The sequence below is a fragment of the Centruroides vittatus genome, unplaced genomic scaffold, assembly GCF_030686945.1.
Source record: "Centruroides vittatus isolate TY-2023 unplaced genomic scaffold, ASM3068694v2 contig_357, whole genome shotgun sequence".
Classification (NCBI taxonomy): domain Eukaryota; kingdom Metazoa; phylum Arthropoda; class Arachnida; order Scorpiones; family Buthidae; genus Centruroides; species Centruroides vittatus.
Window position 1 is genome coordinate 1,081,404 of NW_027122180.1, and position 22,534 is coordinate 1,103,937.

At 31.3% G+C, this 22,534-nt stretch overlaps 2 protein-coding genes across 3 annotated transcripts; both read right to left on the reverse strand.

The window, feature by feature from the left end:
• Positions 1–348: 348 nt before the first annotated feature.
• RpS24 (ribosomal protein S24) lies at positions 349–22,354 on the reverse strand. Of its 2 annotated transcripts, none has more exons than XM_067269793.1 (5): positions 22,307–22,354; positions 13,136–13,204; positions 7,508–7,717; positions 5,200–5,316; positions 349–422 (listed from the first exon to the last, which is right to left on the reverse strand). In XM_067269793.1, exons 1-5 carry the CDS (start codon positions 22,307–22,309, stop codon positions 420–422), a joined length of 402 nt encoding a protein of 133 aa, XP_067125894.1. In that variant the 5' UTR covers positions 22,310–22,354; the 3' UTR covers positions 349–419. The 2 variants fall into 2 exon arrangements, with proteins under 2 accessions (XP_067125894.1, XP_067125893.1); XM_067269792.1 differs by having other exon boundaries at positions 349–634.
• Positions 19,819–21,203, reverse strand: LOC136974868 (putative nuclease HARBI1). Its single transcript, XM_067269847.1, has 2 exons — positions 20,887–21,203; positions 19,819–20,809 (listed from the first exon to the last, which is right to left on the reverse strand). Exons 1-2 carry the CDS (start codon positions 21,118–21,120, stop codon positions 19,892–19,894), a joined length of 1,152 nt encoding a protein of 383 aa, XP_067125948.1. The 5' UTR covers positions 21,121–21,203; the 3' UTR covers positions 19,819–19,891.
• Positions 22,355–22,534: the final 180 nt, after the last annotated feature.

Consider the following 22,534-nt stretch of genomic DNA (forward strand, 5'->3'; position numbering starts at 1 on the left):
AATTTTTGAATTAAAAAGAGTTTTAATTTTTATAAAAAGCCTTTAGATGTGTTATGGTTGATTAGTATTTATTAAATTGTAATAAAGTTAATTATTTTTTTAACAAGATTTTTGTAGAATGAGCTATTTTATTCTGAATTCATAAAAAATTAAATTTCATATATTTAGATATTTCAGAGTGTATATATATAAGTGTGTGTGTTGTAGTAATGTTGAGAAATGTGCAAGTATATATTTTATATGATATCAATAAAAAACAATGAAAAGTTGTAGTAAGAAAGTGAGATAATATATACTTTAGATTAAAATTTAAGTAAAGTTTAACTTATGCTAACAACTTCAAAACTCTTCAACAATTTCTTGAATTATTTTATTTGGATGACAACTTCATCATACATATAAAACAATGCTGTACTTGATCACTGCAGAAGAGAAAAAATAAAATAAATTCATTTGAAATAGTTTATCAAGGCATGATTGTTTTAAAATTACAATATTGCAAAAATTTTTTACAGAAAATAAAAAATCTTCACAGAAATAGCAGAAAAAAGAAAAAAAGAAGACAAGATTCCATAGAAAAAACCCAGTAGTATTCAGAAAAAAGATGATGACATAAGGACATCATTTAGTGACGCTGAAGTGAAATAAAAAGAAATTAGAAACAAACATAAAAGAAGCTTATTTAAAATTATAAAATAATGATAAACAAATAATAACTAAAATAAATATTTTTTATGCAAAATGTACTGAAATGTTTAATTTATATGCAGGCACATAGTTAACAATTATTTAAACAAAAAACAAACAATACTTATGTAAATTCAGCATTTAACAGTCTTCTCTGTCTTTCTTCTATGTAAACTAATTTATATTAATAATCTTGCAGCACTTTGTTACTCAACAAAACCAAATTTGGTTATTTCAATATAATTTCATAACCTTTTTATTCCATTTTTAACTCTATCTTGTGGCACTAAGATGATCTTTTTTTTTTTTTTTTTTTATATAACTCTGTTTATGAATGTGATTAAAAAGATCCTATTAGTGTCCATAGGGCATGTCAGTTGGTAAAGGACATATTTGGGATGGACCACCCCTGAAAAATTTCTGCTTAAATCAAATCTCAGGTCACTCAGAGCAGTATGTTGATGCCTTAACCACTTCAACCACTATCCATCCATAATACAGTTTGAGAGAAAAAAATTAAAACAGTATCTAGTAATTTAATATATCACTTCATACTATTCGATTTTTCTCATTATAAGGTCAAGTCAGATACAAAAATATTGTGGAGCACAAAACTAAAATATTTAATACATAGAAAAAGACAGAGAAATACAGATATTTGTTTAATTATAATGTTTTCATTAGTTTAAATCTTCCAAAATCACTTATACATAACATAGTGAACAAACAAAAAATGAGATAAGAATTGAGTTATTTTAATTACTTATAAAACCCAGTAGTTACATATAAATGGCTATCAGAAATACACTGCATATCATATACAATGTATTTGCAATTATATTACTTTGTTTTTTGATGTACATTTGGTCTCATTTAAATTTTAGAGACACAGAAATATTCTGCATCTCTAAAATTTAATAAACTCAACATATGTGAAATTTTTTATGTAGAATTTCATTTTGTACAAACTAATTATATGAATTAAGCATTTAACAATGTTATCTCTGACTTTCTTCTATGTAAGCTACTCCATATTCACAATCTTCAATTTCATTATATATTATTTTCCAAATAAATTTTAACCATAGAATTAGAGTTACTAACTTTCCATTAAAATAGTAAAATAAATGTGTAATGTTTTGGGAAGTATTTTATACTTTCTTTCTACAATAAATGTAATGAAATTTATTTAAATATTAGTGATCATTTATAATTTATAATTACAATAGTTGGCAAGATAAGAGAATTCACTTTGACAATACTAACTGAGCCTATTTTAGGGGCAATAGGGTGACAGGATGGGATATTCTGTGGGAATTTTGTTACACTTGCATGTATGTATGTTCTATGAACTTTATCAGCTATAATAAGCCATTTTTCTTTGAAAAGAGCAATTGTGTAAACAAACGTAAACCCTCTGCAGCCTAGATGATAACTGGAAAAGTGGGGGAGTCCAGAGAGGTAATCTATGGATTTAATAGTCATACACATTTTTACTTTTACAACGACTGTTTGCTGGAGTCTTGGGAATTCAAGGTTCAAGTTCAAAGCAAGTTTAATAAAAGCCCTGAAAAGGTTTAAAAAACCAGTAGAGAAAACTTTTGACATAGAGTACCATTGCATCCTGTCACCTTATATCCTCTAAAATAGACACTGTTAGTATTGACCAGCCCACCAGTGGCCGAGCGGTTCTGTTGCTGAACACTGGGAATTTGGTCGTGGGTTTGCACTGCGCTCGGACAGACTGGCCACGTGGAGTTTTCCAGATTTTCTCCACGTTTGTAACACCTGAATAGGGGCCAGTTTCTCTTATGACACCTCCTGGAAGGCATTTCCCCTTGCGTAACATCGTGCACCAGAGAAGGCAACAAGGAACCACTCTGGTTGTAACTTCCCCCAGGATACACCTTGACTCCTTACTAACCACTTATTAACCTGCGCCAGGTGCTCACCGATGTCAGGATTTCTGATATGGCATGCAGAGAGAGAGAGTATTGACCAAGTGCAATCTCTCATCTTGCCAAACATAAATATAGTTGAACCCTGAAAATTATATAATTAAAAATTCAATTTGAAATTTTTAATACTACTATTAAATTGTTGCACATACATGAATTTAGAAACACTTTAATTATTTTTATTATTATTTTTGCTATCAATATTAAAAAATTCTTCATTAAACAAATATCCTTGGAAATTGGTAATTCCTAATATTTACTCTCCTTTACATGTAATGATTCTCAGAGAACTAGTTAAGAACAGAAATTGAATGTCAACTTTGTCATATGTTATCTCTCAATATCATATAAAAACTAAGTGATCAACTCTCAAATCCATACATTAGATATTACCAACATTAGTTTTTTGAGTTTATTTGCTATAGTTTGTGTCCTACTTCATTGATATTGGTGTTTGGTATTATGACACACCAAGGTCAAGATATAGATACTATGGAAAAAAGTTTGATAAAAATGAAGTAAAACTCTATTTTGTGTTTTCAATGACTACTTCAGAGATGAAAGGTATATGAGTTATATGAGGGTAACAAGCATTAAAGAAATCTTTATTAATTTAGTTATGGTTTTTTAATTCAGTTATAATCAATATTTAATATAAATTAAAATTCAATATGTACTCTGCAATAAATAATAAAATGAAATTATTATTTTTTCAGTATTTCATTTCTACCAATTTTTAAAATCTGCAAGTTGTATGCTGCCACAGATTATCATTGTGAAATTACAGTAATAAAATGTTTATATTATGAAATCTTATATTTGTTTATTTGTGTCACTTTATAATGATATAGTTTAATTATTAGCTTTCAAATATTTTAATAACCAGTTAGAAAAAAAATTGAATTAAAGGTATTCTCTTTTATTAGTTTATTTTTATATTCTTTTAACTATTAATATACACTGGTGTTCAAAATTAAGAGAATTTGCACATATTGTCAAATTTCTGAAAAACTAATGGACACATTTTAATGAAATTTGGTGTGGATACAGAGTTATATAAGAGAAAAAATTATACTACACAACAAATTCATCATTTTATCATGATATGCACTCATGATTGTCAGTAAACCTCATCAGCACAGGAATGTCCAAAACCTACATTGCAAGATTAAGCATAAAATGACTAATATGGGGACCTCTCACAGTCATACAGCTTTCACATCACAATGTCATACTGGAAACGAGACAGCTGATAACTCCCTGTGGCAGTTGGTCCCATTCCTGAAGCAATACAATTTTCAGCTCCTGGATGGTTCTCATTGGGGGAATCTGAGCTGCAACTTCCCTCCTAAGAGCATCCCAGACATATTCAATAAGATTTAGATCTGTTTGAAGATCTAGCTGGCCAATCCATCCAATGAATATCCTCACTTTCAAGATAATCATCGACCAGATAAGCCCAATGTAAAGTGTTGTCATCCATAAAAATGAACAGAGGGCCAACTGTGACCCTAAAAAGTCAAACATAGGGCTGTAAGATTTCATCCTATACCTCTCACAGTCAGAGAGCCTTTGTCAAACACATGGAGAGTTGTGGGACTGGTCCAACATAATGCCTTGCCCAGACCATGACACCTCTGCTGCCATAGCAGTCCCTTTCTCTGATGTTGGAGGAAAATAATCTAGTCCCAGGCTCTCTTCAGATGAAGGTGCATTGAGAATGTGTGTCCAGGCTGAATCACAACTCATCTGTGAAGAGAACAGTACCCTGCTGAAATGAGTAGGATGCCAACAGCATATCTTCTGGAAAAAAGCCCTGTCTCATGAAGCCTCTGAGAAACAGTAACCTTGAAACTCGGGTTCCAGTGGCACCTCGCTGAAAGTGCCAAATAACAATCTTATTGGCCATCATGGCTCTTGGATGACCTTGCCCAGGTTTTCTCAATATGACTCCAGTGTCTTTAAACTGTTTCCACAAATTGTAGACTGCACTGGGCATTACATTGGTCTCTGTAGCAACCTGTACTTATGATTGCCCTGTCTCCAATCAACCAATGATTCTCCACCTCATTCTGTCTTCAAAACATTCATGGCTACTTATTTTACCCGAGTGCTTACGAAATTGAACCAACTCTTACAAGAAAAACAAAGAATGTCGCCAAGGAGTAGGAGTGAACTAATTGCAGAAAAAGCCACGTGTGCTTTTCTTGCCCTCAGCTGTCAAAGCTCTTCCTACACACATGTAAGCTTACATATTCAACACCAAAAATTTGCATTCTTATTTGGTGGTATAACTTGTACTTTCGGTTCATTACCTTTTGTTAAAATCAACAAAATGTGCAAATTCTCATATTTTGTTGATTTTAATTTTGAACACCAGTGTATTACTAAATCTAGGATAGATTTCAATATGGAAAACTGTTAGATTTTGTTTTATTTAAAACTTTGCTCTGCTATTGTTAATATTTTTAAATCTCCAAAAATTAAAAAAAGGTAATAAATTAAGTTTTAAATGATTATTATATATATAATTATTAATGATGTTTAATTTTACCTTTTTACCACTTGCTGCTCCAACTTTAGCCTTCTTTGTTCCTCTAACTTTCTTCATTCTGTTTTTTCTTTCTTTTCTTTGTTTTCTTCCCATCTTTCCTTTCTCAGCAAGACCGTTCTGTAGTGTGTAATTTTTAAAAAATGAAACTGCTTTAAATTCATATCACATGTGAATTTAAAAAAGATTAAACCTAAATAAAAGCATCATTATTATTTCACTCTAATGTTTTTAATATTATCACATATTAAAAGAGATCAAGTAACTGCTGATTTGCATTATACATAACTTATAAAAATTCCATGCTGTTACCTTAGAAGTCAATCACATGGATGCCATTCAGTGACACCATGTCATCAGAAATGACAACAGAACAGAAAAACACTGTGTATGCATGCAATCACATAAATAATTTTGTGTGATCACTAAGGTCTGGATTTTTGGGTGCATTTTTACAATGGATTGGGTGCTCGTTTGGGTGCTTTTAAATGCTGTATTATTAAGACAAAAACCAACAGGTATTATATTTACAAACTACATAATTGTTTATCGCAATTTAGACATAAAGATGAGCATTGTAATTTACAACAGTAACCATTTCAATGTTCTTAAAAGTGAAGTTTTTTTGTTTGGAGGATAGAATGTCTTTATATGAGGAAAAAGATTTTTCTACATCAACCGAGACTAAGGGGGTATGTTTCACTTTTACTTGGAGTTCTAGTTCAGTGCAATCCAAAATATTTTTTAAATTGGGATTTTTTGATAAACTAGATCTGAGTTTGTCCAGGGCAAAACCATCCAGTACATCAAGCATCTGACTTACAACATTTCACTGATCCTGCATTTCAATTCCAAGTCTTTCCAGCTCATTGATTTTATCCACCAATAACTTGTACGTATGCACAGAGAAGAGCTCTGTGGTCACTACTGGATCAGCAACCAGTTTTGTACGCTGTCAACGGCTGCAGAATCGCCAGGAAAAAGTTTGTTGATAAACGCATTAATTTTTTCGACGTTCTCGCAGTAGAACACCACACTGTTTAACCAAGACCCCCAGCAGGTGACTGCTGGACTGGGTGGTAATGGCAGTCCAGTTAAGTCTTGGTTACAAGCGTTCTCAACTAGGGCACTTGAGAAGAACCATTTTCATTTTTGAAATAAAGTCGTTGGCCTTGCTATATTCTACATGCTTACATTCACATACTTGGTGTAGGGCATGGGCAAGGCAAGTCACATGTTTTAAGTTGTTGTAGATACACTTCAAATTTGAGAATGCTGACATGTAAGATGCTTGATCTGTAAAAAGGATAGAAGCTGGGTAAAAAATATATAGTTTAGGTGCTAGTCACTGTTTTGGGTGCTAAACAATTTGGCAATGAGTGGGCCTACTGCACTATAACCGACATAGTTTGGCTTTTTACACTCAGCCCTTTCAAAAACTGAGTGGGTGTGACACCCAAAAATCCAGACCTTAGTGATCATATACACATGGTGACAAATTTCCACAGCAGTTTTTTGAGTGATAAGTAAAACAAATTTTTTTCTTTCCAATGACATATGTTTCTTACATTTCTGTTCATATTTCTTTTGCAATTTCGTCAACATTATGAAAATCATCTTCAATTCACAGTTATCAACTTATAACTTTACAAATTCTACTTTATCAGTTATTATTGCTAAATAATTTTAATGTTATTCTGTACAAATCAACACAAATTTCAACATCCCAACCCTTTGTGATCCAAAGTTTCACTGCCCAAATGCCTTGTCACCATTTTTGGTGTCACATGCAACCACTACCCCCACACAGCTGCACATCCCTCCTATCCACCATTTTAAATATGGACATAAACCTTCTATTCAACAAAATTTAAATCATTAGATTATCATTTATAATTTACAAGATATGAGTGACAAATCTTGCCATTTGTTTGGTTGCTCCAGTTTTCATAGACATCCCTATATCAAACTGAATTTAAAGATGTGTTCAGATAATAAAGGAGTGAGAGCAACAGAGACTCCACAGTATTTGCAATTTTCCTGACTTTTAATGCAATTCCCTGACTATTTCTGTTAAAAATCTTATTCCCTGACTTTCCAGATCTATACAGAACCTGTAAATGTACTTTAAATTTATAATTATATCTAAGATTACAATAACCAAATTTTATTGTGTTACATCTTATCATAGAATTTCATGTTTCTTTTGTTAAATATTTAAACTTTAGACATTTTTTCTCAAACAATATGTCTTATGTTGCATGTTTTTACTAAAACAAGCTTTAATAAGATAAATTTTAGTCATACTTACCCTTACTAATCTGTATTTAGGTTCAAATTTTTTAGCAAAATCTAGTGTATCATAGATTAATGCAAAGCCTGTAGTTCTACCACCACCAAACTGAGTTCGGAATCCAAAAGAAAACACAACATCAGGTGTTGTTTTGTATGCTTTTGCTAATCGTTCTCTAACTTCAACTTTAGATACAGTTGCTCTTCCTGGATGAAGTACATCAACAACCTAAATAAAATCAATTTTTTAATATTAATTAAAACGTCCTTTTCAAAACAAAATATATTTTTGTTCATACATATGAGGAGTTTTTACAAAGTTCTACAATTCTTATTTATGTTTGTAATCCAATCCCCATTAATTACAATATTTCTTTGCAAACAAAATCAATTCTTCTTAGTTAATTTGTTAAAAATTTTTTATAATTGTTGTATTTATGCTGTTATTACACTTTTGTCCTCATCAAGTGACTAAGCTTTTGGAGAATATGAATTAGGAAATATATCCATATAATCCACTTTGTTCATCTGTTTTGGCTCAAATAATTCAGAAATTCAAAAATGAAGAAATTGTGAGAGGAGAAGTATTTTGAATCATTTAAGATGAAATATTCAATTAATCTTTGTACAAATTAACTGTATGCCTACCATCATCTACTTTTATGTTAAATTTCAATTAGTTAAAATAAGCATTAATGTAACCTGAAATAATCCAGCCATTTACATTTATTAATGAGATTTCAATTTTTGTTTATATTACAGTAAAAAAAACTTGTTAAAGCCAGAACTTCAAGAACTCTCAAACTTTCCAGCTTAGGCAGATAAGAACAAGAAAGTCAACATTGCTTCAAAATGTGAATGCACTTTTCACTAATTGACAATCTAATCAGAGTATTGTGACATTCCATTAACCTAGCATCTTCAGGACCAACTGCGTCAGTCAAGATTGGTGCAGGTTATCGAATATGCCAACTTATCAGATGATAGAATTTTTTCCTGTTTTCTTTGATTCCTTAGACACAATTTTACATAGCTTTGCATGTAAACTTTACAATCTGATTTTTATGATCGTTTAACACATTTCAATTTTTCCAGATTATTCCTATTCTTGGTTAGTTTGAAACAAGAACACACTAACTAGAATCTTACTTTGTGCTTTTACACTTTTATCTGTATCTACTCTACATTCTATATATTTTACATATTAAAAGCAAAATGTTCTGTTACAGCTAAAATCAAAACCAACACTATAAAGAAGTGTTATAAATAGACTCAACTATATCTGGATAAAATAAAACCAAATCAATCAAGACAACAAGTACTTTATCAACACTTTCCAAAATACTGTTTTAATTGATTTATTTTTAATTTCAATTCAAATTAGTGGAACCTTGCTTAACGAGCACCTCGCACAACAAGCAAAATTAATTGTGAAAAAATGACCCGCTTAACGAGCAACGTTTCGCATAATGAGTGGCAAGAAGAGGGGAAGTCCCAGATATGCACATGTTCCATCAGTCTGTGTTTAGCACTCATTCAGCTAGCATCATAGTGTCGCTTGTGATCATACATTTTTCCAAACTTGTGTTCACAAATATTACGTATAAACATCAACAACCATAGCCCATTATATAATAAACACACCAAACGATATGCCAAATTCTTTGGCTATGTAAAGGCTATAATTACATATTAGAAATTAATTAATTTGACTAGAGGTAGGCAGTTATGCTTCCATCTTGTATTAAGTTTAATGATTGATTCCAAATTAAATTCCAAAAATGTCTAAATTAAAAATTAATTATTTATAATTATTAAATTTAATACGAGATGAAAACATAACTACCCATCTCTAGTCAAATTAATTAATTTGTAATTATATGTAATTATAGCCTTTACATAGCCCAAGAATTTGGCATATTGTTTGTAGTGTTTATCAAACATATTAGCTGTGATTTTTTTTTGTTTTCTGCAAATGGAATTTGCATTTCAGGTTTGTTCATTTGCGCTAGAAGAAAAGATGATGATTTACGCTCCTTAACAATGTTAATTGTATAATTTTCTTTGAATAAGTATTATACATAAAATATTTGAGTATTTTTTTGGCGTTGAACGCATTATCGTATTTTACATTAATTTCTATGGGAAAAATTGTTTCGCTTAATGAGTATTTTGCATTACAAGTAAGACTCTGGAACGAATTATGCTCGTTAAGTGAGGTTCCACTGAAATTAATTTTGATTTTATTTTTTGTTTCATTTTGGCCAGTTTTAAATTTTCTAATTTTAATTTAATTATTCTGTTTAATTTTAATAAACTGGCTACCTAGTTATGTATAAATACAGATGAATACCCAGTGAACTGAAACTTTCCCAAACATGAGCTGGACATGCCAGCTATTGGGTTTGTTGGCATACCGGATGCCATGTTAACGGAATTTCACTATATTTGTTACATTTGTTAAAATAACCGCAAAAAAGGAAAAGCACGAAGAAAATAAAATATATATTCATGTACAATTTCTTCTTTATTTAAGAATACAAAATTATATTTGTTATAAATGAAACTTCTTCATATTATCTCACTGAAATTGTAAATTGTAACTTTTGGACACCATCTTGAGTGATTTACTTGCTCTAATGCAATACTCTCAAAGCACCCTCTGCTTTCTAAGCTATAATTAATTAATAGAGAAGTAAATTCAATTTCTCAAAACCCAACAAAGGACAGTCAATAAAAATAAAAATTTATGAATTCTCATTTATACTTACAAAGGCTATTTTTTAAATAAGGTCCATTTTTTTAATAAGAAAAAAAATACTGTAAATATCATTAAAATATATTTTTTTCCATATTCTACATACTTTTATCTACCTTTCTACATAATTTCCATTTTTGTTTAAACATTTGTCATATTGCTCAACAATTTTTTGAATTCCAACTTCAAAGAAATCTGCCACCTGTGAAGAAGCCCAATCCATGACAATAGTTTTCACTTCTTCGTCATTGAACCATTGACCACCAAGAAACACCTTTAAGTATTGAAACAAGTGAAAATCACTGGGTGCAAGGTCTGGACTATGTGGATGATCGTATCGAGTCAAAAACGATAAAGCACTGTCCAATCTTTTTGTTTTGTGATCGTCAGAAAGCAGTCTTGGAACCCACCAAGAACACAATTTTCGATAATTCAGTTTCTCCGAAACAATGGTATACAAAACTGATCTTGAAATCTGTGGAAATTCAATTGATAACATTGAAATCGCGAATCGTCGGTCCTCTCAAATTTTGTTATCCAAATCACAAACCAAATCTTCAGAAATCAGAGGTTGGCCAGGGCGTGACTCATCATGCACGTTAACTTACCCATCCTTGAACATTCTTACCCATTTTTGAACTTTACCGTCACTCACAGCATTATCACCGTAAACTTCACAAATCTGATGGTGAATTTCTGCTGCTGCCAAGTTTCTTGCACTCAAGAATCGAATAACAGACCGTATCTCAGTCGGCGGGAGACTCAATTTTCTTAAACATTTTAAACTTCTACAGCTCAGCATACAGACAGGCGACATGGCTGCAAATGGCGTCAAAACGTGTGCCAAGCTTGCTCAGAGTAGAAGCACATGCATACTGCTATGATTACGCATTATTCTCACTCTCATTCACAAATGGACCTTATTTAAAAAATAGCCCTTGTATATTTTATTATGTATTTCAGAATTTATATTATTTTGTATCACATTACATACACTTGTACAAATTTTATATATTTGAGTTTTCATATAATTTTAAAATGTTCCAGGTATACATTAATAAACACTGCACATATAACCAATATCCAGCAAGACGAAACTTTGAGAAAGAAAATATTTTCATCTGTGTTTAACAGACATTGTCAGGCTAACTGACCTTCATAGTTATTAAAACAAACAGAAAAGTTACTAGGAATTGGCAATTGCTGTCCACATGTTATAAGAAAGGTGACATGGGAGAGAGGGTTGCAAGATTAACTTTGTAGATTGACTTCCATGCAGAAGAAAGGAGTCAACATCTCTAAAGTTGATAGCCATGTTTTTTCTCACAGCTTTGTAAATTTTTAATTGTTCTAAATATCTTTGCCATTCTTTGGGAGGTGTTATGTAGGAGACCTGCTCAGTCAAAACAGTGTTTAATAGTCTCTGACAATCCATTTAACACGAATGAAAACATCTGCTTTCTTATAACCAATATCCAGCAAGAAGAAACTGCATATACAGTGTTCATTAACAGAGAAGTATTCAACATTTTCAGTAATATGTTTTTGTTTTTTTAACATGTCAATGCATCAGGCAAACAGAGCAATCTCACTATTATAAAACCAAAGTAGACTTAGACCAAAAACACAGATGCTAAAATAGCATAAAAGGGGATGAAAACAAAAAATAATATTTTCTTAAGTTTCTGCCAAAATGAAATACAAAATTTTAAGTAGAGAAAGTTTCTTCTTTTTAAATATCGAAAAATTTCCTAACAAAGTGCAACCAAATGAAATCTCATCATGATGCTCACTCTAGTTATGAGGTCTATCTTGACTCAAAAATGGTACATAGATACCAAAAAACATTTAAATCTAAATTTGTTTTAAGATTTAATGCACAAACTATTTATTAAAGTTGATTGGTTTTTAACATATTTCAGTTCATTGTTTGATATTAGGTTCTCTTCACTCATTAACTGTAGTTAAATAGAAACAAACTTCTCTGCAAACTGGATTGTTTGGTAACACAAAATACATAACAAAAAATCTAAGTCCTTTCATTGACAAATTTTTAACAAAATATGAACACTTTTGACCTAAGGTCTGCATCAGGTTTAAAGATACAAGTTCTATAATAAAGTTCCATTAAATAATCAAATAGATTATTAAAAAAATCTGCAGAATTTTTTAATAATCTATTTGATGATTTAATGATATAAAAATTCAAATTTTACAGATGTTTCATTTGATACATTCCTTTATAGAGCTTGTATCTTTAACCTAATGCAGATCTGAGGAGGTCAAAAATGTCTATATTTCATTAAAATGTTCTTATTGGTAGGACTTAGGGTTTTTATTGTGTACTTTGTGATAACTGTAGTTCATGTGTCCTGATGTCATTAGGCCTAAATCACTTATATTTTTCCAAACTATCTTCAAACTTCTAACATCAATTATATTATTATTTAACTAAAATATTCCCTAAACTATGTCACAATGTAAGAAACAAATATTGACAGAGTTGAGTTTATTCCTAATTGTTTTTTGTCATTTTTGAATTTAATACTTGTTTAAATATCAGTCTGACAGATTCTAATGTAAATTAATAACAAAGGTATAACACATAGCTTTCCATTTAATCTCACTTGTTCCACTTTAAACAGGCTATTCTGTGAAAAAAAATTTAGTGGTATTGCCAAAATAAATGCAATTTTCTGGTTTTCACAAGTTTTCAACTTAGTGAGGTCAACCTCTCACATGTTTTTACTGTATATAAAAATAATACATTTTTTATTAAGTAAATTACCTTAAATTTATTGGTATAATGACACTTAAATTACTTTGTTTGCAAATTGAAAAAAAGAAAGACAATTGCAAATGGATTATTTTATAATACATATTACTCACCATTTGTTTTCTACATAAAAGTCTATTAGTCATAAACTTTCTTGTACGAATCGTAACTTGACTGTCACTCTATAAATAAAAGTAAGATGTATATGATCAATTGAAATACATATCGATTTTTTCAAAATATCTTATTTGTTATTGATGCAAAAACTATCATTAACTAATAAAATCCATCCAATAAACAAAGTGTTCAATATAAATACACTTTACTAACTTTAATAATGCTTTTCAGTTGTTTTGTAATGTATCACAAACATTTTCAGTCCATCTAGAACCTTCTTCAAGTGGAGTTCTAGAAAAAGCCTTTTCTGGTGTGATTAGTGTTCTATTCAGTTTCTGATGCATTCTAATTAGAATGCATCAGAAACTGAAACTGTTGTAAAATATTATGGTATTACCAGAAACGTAACTAATGCAATGTTTATCAAACTGTAATCCACAGACTTCAGAATTCATAAAGAGGTGAATCATGTTTAGGTCTACCAGTGGCCAAGTGGTTCCATTTCCTGAACACTGAAAGTTCAGTCGTGGGTTCATGCCTTGCCAGGATCGGCTGGCCATGTGGAGTTTTCCAGGTTTTCTCTACGTCTGTAACATCTGAATAGGGCCAATTACCCTTAAAAAGACCTCCCAGAAAGCATCTCCCCTAGGCAGAGTGCCCAAGTGTTGCACTCTGCCTAGGGGTGCATAGGGAAATGTTGCATTTCCACAATTTCCACAAACAAATAAATAGTGTTTGAGGAAATTTGACATTGATGCTCTATCATGCAGTTCCTCCAAAGTTCAGCCTGAAACAACAAAATCTTTCACGAAAAGAAAGTTCTCAGTAAACACATCAGAGATGCCACACAGCTTAGCAAGTGAAGTTTCTAGGTAATCACATGATGGAGTGACATCAAAGGAAGGTTTTGTGACACGTTTTGTATGCGTCCACTATCCAATGTGCTGCTCCACAATGGAAAAAAGCTTAAGCACTGGCGTCTTTAACCGTGCACACTAGATTAGTAGTCCTATGATTTTTTTTGTTTATAGCACTTTTTGCCCACAAAAATTCTATGCTCTTTGGAAATGATGATCAAATGTCTCTTTAAAAAAAAAAAAAATTGAGAGAGAAAGTGTTGCTTCTATAGTACTACCTAATAGTTTCACCAATGCTTTTCTACTTTTATATTACTAGTAATCTATCTTGCAGGAAAAGCCAATATTAGGGTGGCCATACAGCCCCAATTTTCGTTTTTGCACCAAGAAAGGAGACTTGTCCCCGTTTTTGTTTCCTTGTGGTTACTGTAATATTGTTGCTGTCAGTTTTTCTGCCAGAGAATATGTTTAATGTCTTCATGGTTGAGGGTAATTTTTTTATGAAGTAACCACTTTTTTGAGGGAATGCCAAAAAAGGAACCAAATTTTAAAACACAGACAAAAAAAAGCACCAAAAGTAAATAGCTATAAACCTTATTGGAGAAAAGTTATTTGATCAAAGCAAATGAGCTCAATTAAAATTAAAATGTTTAGATCTCAGTCATGCATATGTACAGTACAGTACCCATTCAACAGTACTTGTACATGTAGGCTGCTACTGTATACCCAAAAAAGTGACCATTGACATGTGTCCCTGGATTTGCCAAAAAAAAAGTCTGGTCAACCTACAATATTACAAACCTATTATCATAATAAAGAGAATAAAGATTGAATAAATGTTTTAAAGTTTTGTTTATAATCTTTTCAACACTTGTACAGTTAGGGGGTACAGCAGTTTGAAAGGTTTTTTTCCATAAAATTAATCAATTCTAGACTAATTTGACTTGATCATTTCCAAAACACACAATTTTTTGAGAATGATCCATATGCCATTGTTTAAGCTTGTTTTCATCACAGTGCAGCACATTGGACAGCATACGAAGCGTGTCACATGACATCTCTTGGTGCTATCCAGTCATGTGACTACTTGCTCATCTTGGCCACATCTTATATATCTGATATGTTTCCTGATAACTTAATAATAAATAATGAATGACTGTATGAAACAACAAAGGTAAAACTTCTAATGACAATAATTCTATCACGATATACAGTATATCGTGATAGAACATATTCTATCACGATATGATGATAAATATTAGTCGGATGCAACATAAGATGTCTAATGTCTTGATGTGAATAAATAAAACTCAATTTTACTTAAGACATGTAAGAGATTAGGCCATTTAAAAGCAGAGTAGAATTATTAGTTATTTATCAAATCATTATGTTGTTATATGTTGATTTTAATCCATATTTAAAATGGAATAATGTTTTAATATTTCTATTAATGATGTTTCCAAAGTTCAGTGAATTCTTCTGTGAGAAGAGTACGTTATCAGGAACACGTCAGAGATGCGAGGTGTGGCTGAGACAAGCAAATAGTCACATGACCAAATGGCCCAAGAAACGTCACGACACTTCGTACGCATCAGCTGTCCAATGTGTTACTCCACGATGAAAACAAGCTTAAGCAATGGCGTCTTCGAATAATGCACACTTGGTAAGTATTCCTACAATTTTTTGTTTATAGCTTATTTTATATGGATCATTCTAAAAAAAAAAAATATACATGTTTTGAAAATGATCAAGTCAGATTAGTTTAGAATTGATTATTTTTATGGAAAAAAACCTGCTATACCCCCTAAACTGCACAAGTGCCATCTTTTCTATAATTTTGGGGATACTATAGATTACTATCTATGGAATTTCGGGACTTTGAGTATATATCTGAACTGAGGGGACCGAGACGAGTTCAACGATACCCTACTTTTAAACCAGAGACTAAAAATAAAAAAGTTATCATACTTTTTTTGGCGATCGCGCGATGATAGGGAGTCGCGTCGCTTTCTCCGCTCTCGTATCGCGTGTTTAACCCTCCGGGAGATGACCATAGTCCGACGTCATGGTTTGCAAACTTTACCGCAAGATGGCAGTACTAGCAACTATGGTGCCGTCTTCATGAGAGCATTAAAAAAGTATGGTAAGTGAAAAAGTATAACTTTTTTATTTTTCGTCTCCGGTCCAAAAATAGGGTACCATTGAACTCGTCTCGGTCCCGAGTTCCAATATATAATCAAAGTCCTGAAATTCCATAGATAGTAATCTATAGTACACCCAGTGGTGATATTTGGTGGGTTCGCACAGGTTCGGCCGAACCCGTTGTTAAAATTTTCAGTTTCCCGAACCTTGTTAAACACACGGAACATTTCTCAGTGGGTTTGTTTTTTTTTTTAAATATATTAAAATATGCGTATTATACTCTGTAATACTACTAAACTAGGGACTTATACCCCGTTTGTACCGAGCATTTCAATCTAGATTGGCCGCGTTTTTTTATGCAGCGCTCGAGAAGCGCTTTACAGCGAACACTCTGAAACCCGTTTGTAAATGCAGCGCTGCAATGTAGCGAACCGTTTTTAAATGATTGCTGCAAGGAGTCGCTGCAGCGAAGATAAAGCAGCTTTTACGTCCGCTACACGTATAAAGCAAAATGGATGCCTCCACATCGAAAATGTTTAACGTCGTATTGTGCTCCGGAGAAAAACAAATAAACGTTTCCGTAGACGAAAATACGATGAAAAAATTAAGTACAGGTAAATATCTTTATATACATTCTTGAAATAATAAATTTAAATTTAATCCGTTATTGGTATTGTTTACTTTGAATTAGGTTATACTGATATGATTAAATGGAAATATAGAATCAGTTTTTAATTTCAGCTAAGGAAAGATAATACCAAATAAGTGATAATCACATTGTACACATTTAAGATGTTTAATTTTAAAAATATGCTATGTATTTTTCAGATGAGACGTTTCGAGAGAAGTACTGCGAAGTATTCTTCTCATCTAATAATGTTGAAGGCACAGGTGAGACATGTTTTATTATTCATTTAAAGCATCTTAGAGGCAACTATGATAAAACTGTAATACTGATGTAAATATATAAAAATAAACTATAAAATTTTTTTCATATATGTATTTGCTGAAATCTCTAAATTTGAAATTTTCCACCACAGGTTCAACACTCTCTGAAACTGCACCCTGTCAGAATAATGAAACTGAATCAGGGAAGAATGTAAACAAGTTGGATTCTGTAAGTATTATATTTTATGAGTTAAAAAATTATAGCTTACATTATGAAGCAGTTATTTCTAAGAAAACATGATCTGTTATCCTTAAATAAAACCCTTCATTTTATTAATTTATACATTTAACATATTTATGATAAAATACTTTAAGTTTGAATATTTTTGTGAATAGTCTTTAAAGTAAGTTTCTGAAAACTTAATTAAAGAATCTATATAGTTATCAACATGCTAATGAAAATGTAATATTTTATAGGAAACTACATGGACCGCTTCCTCTATAAAAAAACTTATAGAGTTTCGCAGAGAAATGGACTTGCAGTTTCAGAGTCCAAGTTGTAAAAAAATAAAATTATGGGGCCGAATAAGCCAAAATCTAAAAAATGAAGGTATTAACGTAACGGCAATAGAGGCTGACAGAAAGTGGAGAAATCTAATGCTGACATATAGGAGGAGAAAGGATCAAATGAAACGGTCTGGAGGTGGCCAAGTTCCCTTTTGGGAATTTCAGGAGGAATTAGATACTTTCCTCGCTTCAAAAGCAAATATAAACCCTCCTCCTGATACCTTATTATCATCATTATCCTCAGCAACTAAGGAAAATGATGCTGAGGAAATTGGTGATGCCTGTACTTCAGACGATTGCCTGGAGAACAAACAGGCACCACCAACCAAAAAAAGGAAAAGAACATGTTCTTCCAAAGATGAGCCTCCCAAATGGTTTCAGGAATATATAAAAAAACAAGAGGCAGCGGATGAACAACGCTGGAAGAAATTAGAAGAAATTGAAGTGGAGAAATTAAACATTTTAAAAAATATTTTAAATATTGTTCAAAAAAACAAAGAAAAAAAGTAAATTTAAATAAATGTTTATAATCAAATGTGCTTGTGTCTTAAATTTTAATTAAAAACTGGTTTTATATATCAGACTCAATTATAATCATTTCAACTTTCCATAGGCAGGATTAAATGTAATTCTAGTTCTTTTGCTAATTTCTCATCTATTCCCTAATCCCATCATATCCTGACTAAAAACAAATTTTTAGGATATTTTAGGTTTATATTCTCTTACACCCTTGTTTTTTGTATGATAGAATTACCTGAATTTTGAATTTAGATTTATCTCCTCCCAATTTAATTATCTAACTTGTAAGTCTACCATAGTTACACTTTAATTATCTCTGAAAGATAATGTGAGAAATATATTAAATGTTATCCAGTCAACAACTTTTGTCATTTTACTTGAATTTTACATAATAATTATTGAAATAAAAATATTTTTTGAATATAGTAAGAAATAAACTATTAAATTTTTGTCTTTCACAGTTTTGTCAGTGAGATTAATTTAAAAATCATAAAACATAAAAGGAAAGTATATTTCAGTAAACTAGAAATTAATGTACAACTTATATTTTAAAATACAGTAACTAAAAATTTGTAAATATCTGTGTGTTTGCACATCCTTCATAGCTTACAGTAAATTAGTTTTCACTGTAGTTTCCAAATGGGTTTGTTACTTTTAATTTGAAGTACACAGCTGAAAGAAGAATTACTGTTTTTTTTGTATGATAGAATTACCATCAGTTTTGTATATTAGTAAGGATATTTTTATCACTATTGTAACATGTACACTTAAAAATTATCTAACGTTTAAATGCTTCAGAATTTGAAAATAATTTTAAATGTTTGACACGTTCCGTATTCGAATTGTACTGGTCAAAAGCCTGAAGACAACGATGATTATGGACAAAAACATTTTAATTAAAATTTGTTGTTACTGGGATATAATAAGGTTCTTGTGTGTTGAATTGTATATTACTCTTCTGAGACTTACATATTATTCTTTAAAAAAAAAGGAATCAAACTTTCTATTACAGAAAGCTTCATTGTTGATTCCTTTCTTTTTGTACAGGACTCAATAGGAAATGCAATTTTTCCTTGGGTCAGGAGAAAAGTTAGGGGCCCTTACAAAGTTAATGCCATTTTTATTAACAGAAAATAAATCTTTAAAACTGCTTTTTATTAATAAAGAAGCATTGTGTTTAATTTATTCAAAAATGGCAAGAGGAACTCTATTCTCAGACTCCATACAAGCTCTGAATGGCTCTGTGTGTTTTAACTTTAAACCAGTAACTTCTAAGGCTTAATTAAGCCTTAGAAAATGCCTCGTTTTGTATTTTCTTCCTTTGATCATCAGAATGACAGTAATGTTGAGCGAGTATTTTGAATTTTAGCCCAATTTAGTCTTTAATGGCCTGTGTAAAACTACAAATGCATTATATACTTCTGCAAAAATTTAATTCAATAAGGATATACTTGTTTTTAGACCAAAATAAGGAAAAATATGTTCAATAAAAGTAATTGAGTTTTCCCTACTTTTGAATTTAAATAATCTTAGTCAACAAGTGTAAATAAGCAAATTTTAAAATATGAATGTAGAAAAAGCATGAAACAATTTTTAGCTTTTTGGTAAAAAGACATTTGTTGGTTGTGATGTTTCTACAGGGAGCCCTTCAATTGATAGATGAGTGAATTTGTGATAAACATCTTATTAAGAACACTGACAACAGATTGTATAAAACTATTCTCTACATTTATTAATTTAACAACAAGACAATTGTAAATTATATTTTTAATAAACATTTCAATTCTGCATCAATAGATCTGCTAATTGATTACGTTTTACTTCCGCAGCTGTACGATTCCTCGAAATTGGGTCTTCTGCAGGTTCATTATTATCATCAACAAATATATCCTCTATACAGTCAACATCACCTTGATTAATGCACAAATTGTGCAATATACATGATGTCATTACGACTTTTGACATCGATGAAATGTTTTCCATGTCCAGATATTTTAGTCGACGAAATCGCCCTTTTAGTAGACCTATGGTTTGTTCTACCACAACTCTGATGGAACTGTGCTTTCTATTAAAATTTTTCTGTTTCACAGTAAGATTACCATAATCTTTATATGGTACGATTAAAAATGTATCTAATGGATACGCTGAATCTCCAAGTAAATAATACTTATCTCCTAAATACCTTGAAGATTCGTTTAAAAATTTATTATAAATAGGGCTCTGCTGCCAAACCCGAGAATCATTGGCACTACCAGGCCAACCAACAAATGCATCAATAATTCGCATTTCCGAATCACAAATTATTTGCAACAGGATAGAGTGCCTTCCTTTCCTGTTGTAGTAACTCTGGCTGTCTTCCTTTGGAGCTTTTATATATATGTGTGTTCCATCGACACACCCAATTACTCCAGGCAATGAAACAGTACGGAGTTCTTCAAACTTATGAACTGTTCTTTCCAGGTTATCATTTGGCCACCTGATAAACTTGCCAATCATGCGACACATTTTTTGACAGAAGTCTATAAAGATTGTGTGTGCGTGACCTTTATTGACACCAAATCTGTCTCCAATACCTCTAAATGATTCTTGATTAGCAAGAGTCCAAATACTTAATAGTACTTCCTTTGTAGAAGAAATAAGAGGTCGTCCTTTTTTTACTCTCATTTCTCTCTTTGTATTTATTAATTTTATAATTTCCTATAAAAAATAAACGCATTATCAGTTAATTTTAGAAATTAATAGAAAATTTAGCTTATTTTAAGTTAAAAACTTACTTCTGTTGAACTTTTTGTGAGTCTAAAATGAGATTTGAAGTCATCCATAGAATATGAAGGTACGACCTCTTCAACGTAATTTCGTATCTTCTGTCGCTTAGATTTTTTACCTTCATTTGAAACAGCGATGCCGATCATTAAACTTTCATACATCCTTTTTTTATTCTGTTGTAGTTCTTTAAATAATACATTACTTTCTAAAACTGAAATTAACGAACAAGGGACGGCATCCATTTTGCTTCAGCGACAAGCGTTTGTAAAATGCCATGCAGCGGTTGCTGCTCATGACGTCATTTACGCTACATTCTCGCTGCATAAAAAAACGCGGCCATTGTGAGCAAGGTCAGGGAGTATGTCTTGGTGCGATCCCTCTCGACCGTTTCAATCTCGACCAAAATGAGGTTTAATTGCGATCAATTCAAGAGAATTCTTGAAAGTAGATCCAGTCATAAGAGAGATCCCAGAATGCCACGCGCGTGAGATAATACAAGATGGCTGTGGAACACGTGTTGGGCTATGGACAGCGAAAGAAAATGTATAATGTATCTCGAGAGATGATGACACGTGTCTATTTCTATTTCGAGAAGCGCCATTTCGCAGTAAGAAATTCCTCTGCCTAAAAAAAAAAAGGTCGACAGCTGTAAAACACTATCGTTACCTGGCCTTCGCCCATGGCTTGTTACGTTAGGGAAAAATTTTCTGCTAGCGAACCCCTTGTTAAATATTTGGAATATCACCACTGAGTACACCCATAATTTTATTTTTATTTCACATTTGCATTCTAAAATCAGCCTTTCTTAGCTACCAAGTCAGTCTCATCTGTAATGTTGGCAAGTACATAATATGTAATCTATTTTGATTTTTCCTAATAATAATAAAACTTGAATATCATTTTCATTATACCAAAATACAACATAACAATTTTCGACAAAAAGTTTCAGGAAGATACCAACGTGTTGTATCAACTACTAAAGCTGAATTATAATACTAAGAAAATGAACATCAGAGTTTAATCAATCATCACAAGTGAAATAATAAAATTATTTCAATATAGCTTCAAACGTATATGTATGTGTGTATACGTATATTACACGTGTAACTTATGTATTTATAATTAGTGTTTGTTATAAAAGCAGATTTTGTTCTTTATTCTTGAAATGTCTAAAGATGTTATTTATACAAATTCAGTAAAATATTTAGTAATCAAAACAAGTTAAAAATCATTTATATAACATATTTTTACTTTTCATTCACAGTAAGTCAAAATCAATGTGGCTTTACGTTATTAATTATCATTGAACTAAACGTAGCTACTGGAATCATTTCATTTGATCAAAATATAAAAAATTACTCGATCTAAATTATGTGATATACAATTCAATTGCGGATGCTTTTGGATTTAATATATGAGCAAACTTACCATGTTTCTTGCTCCCTATTGCAAATATGGCGACTGACTTGTAAAAAGATCTCAGCGAATATTAAGTGTTGCCAAGTAGAAACACAGAAGTTGTTCTAACGATGTATAAAAAAAACATTTCATTTAGAAATTAAATTAAAATTGCTATTATTATTATTTGTAAAATTTTCCCAATTTTTATATTACTATAAATTTGTGTCAACTCAAATTACAGTATCATTAATACTT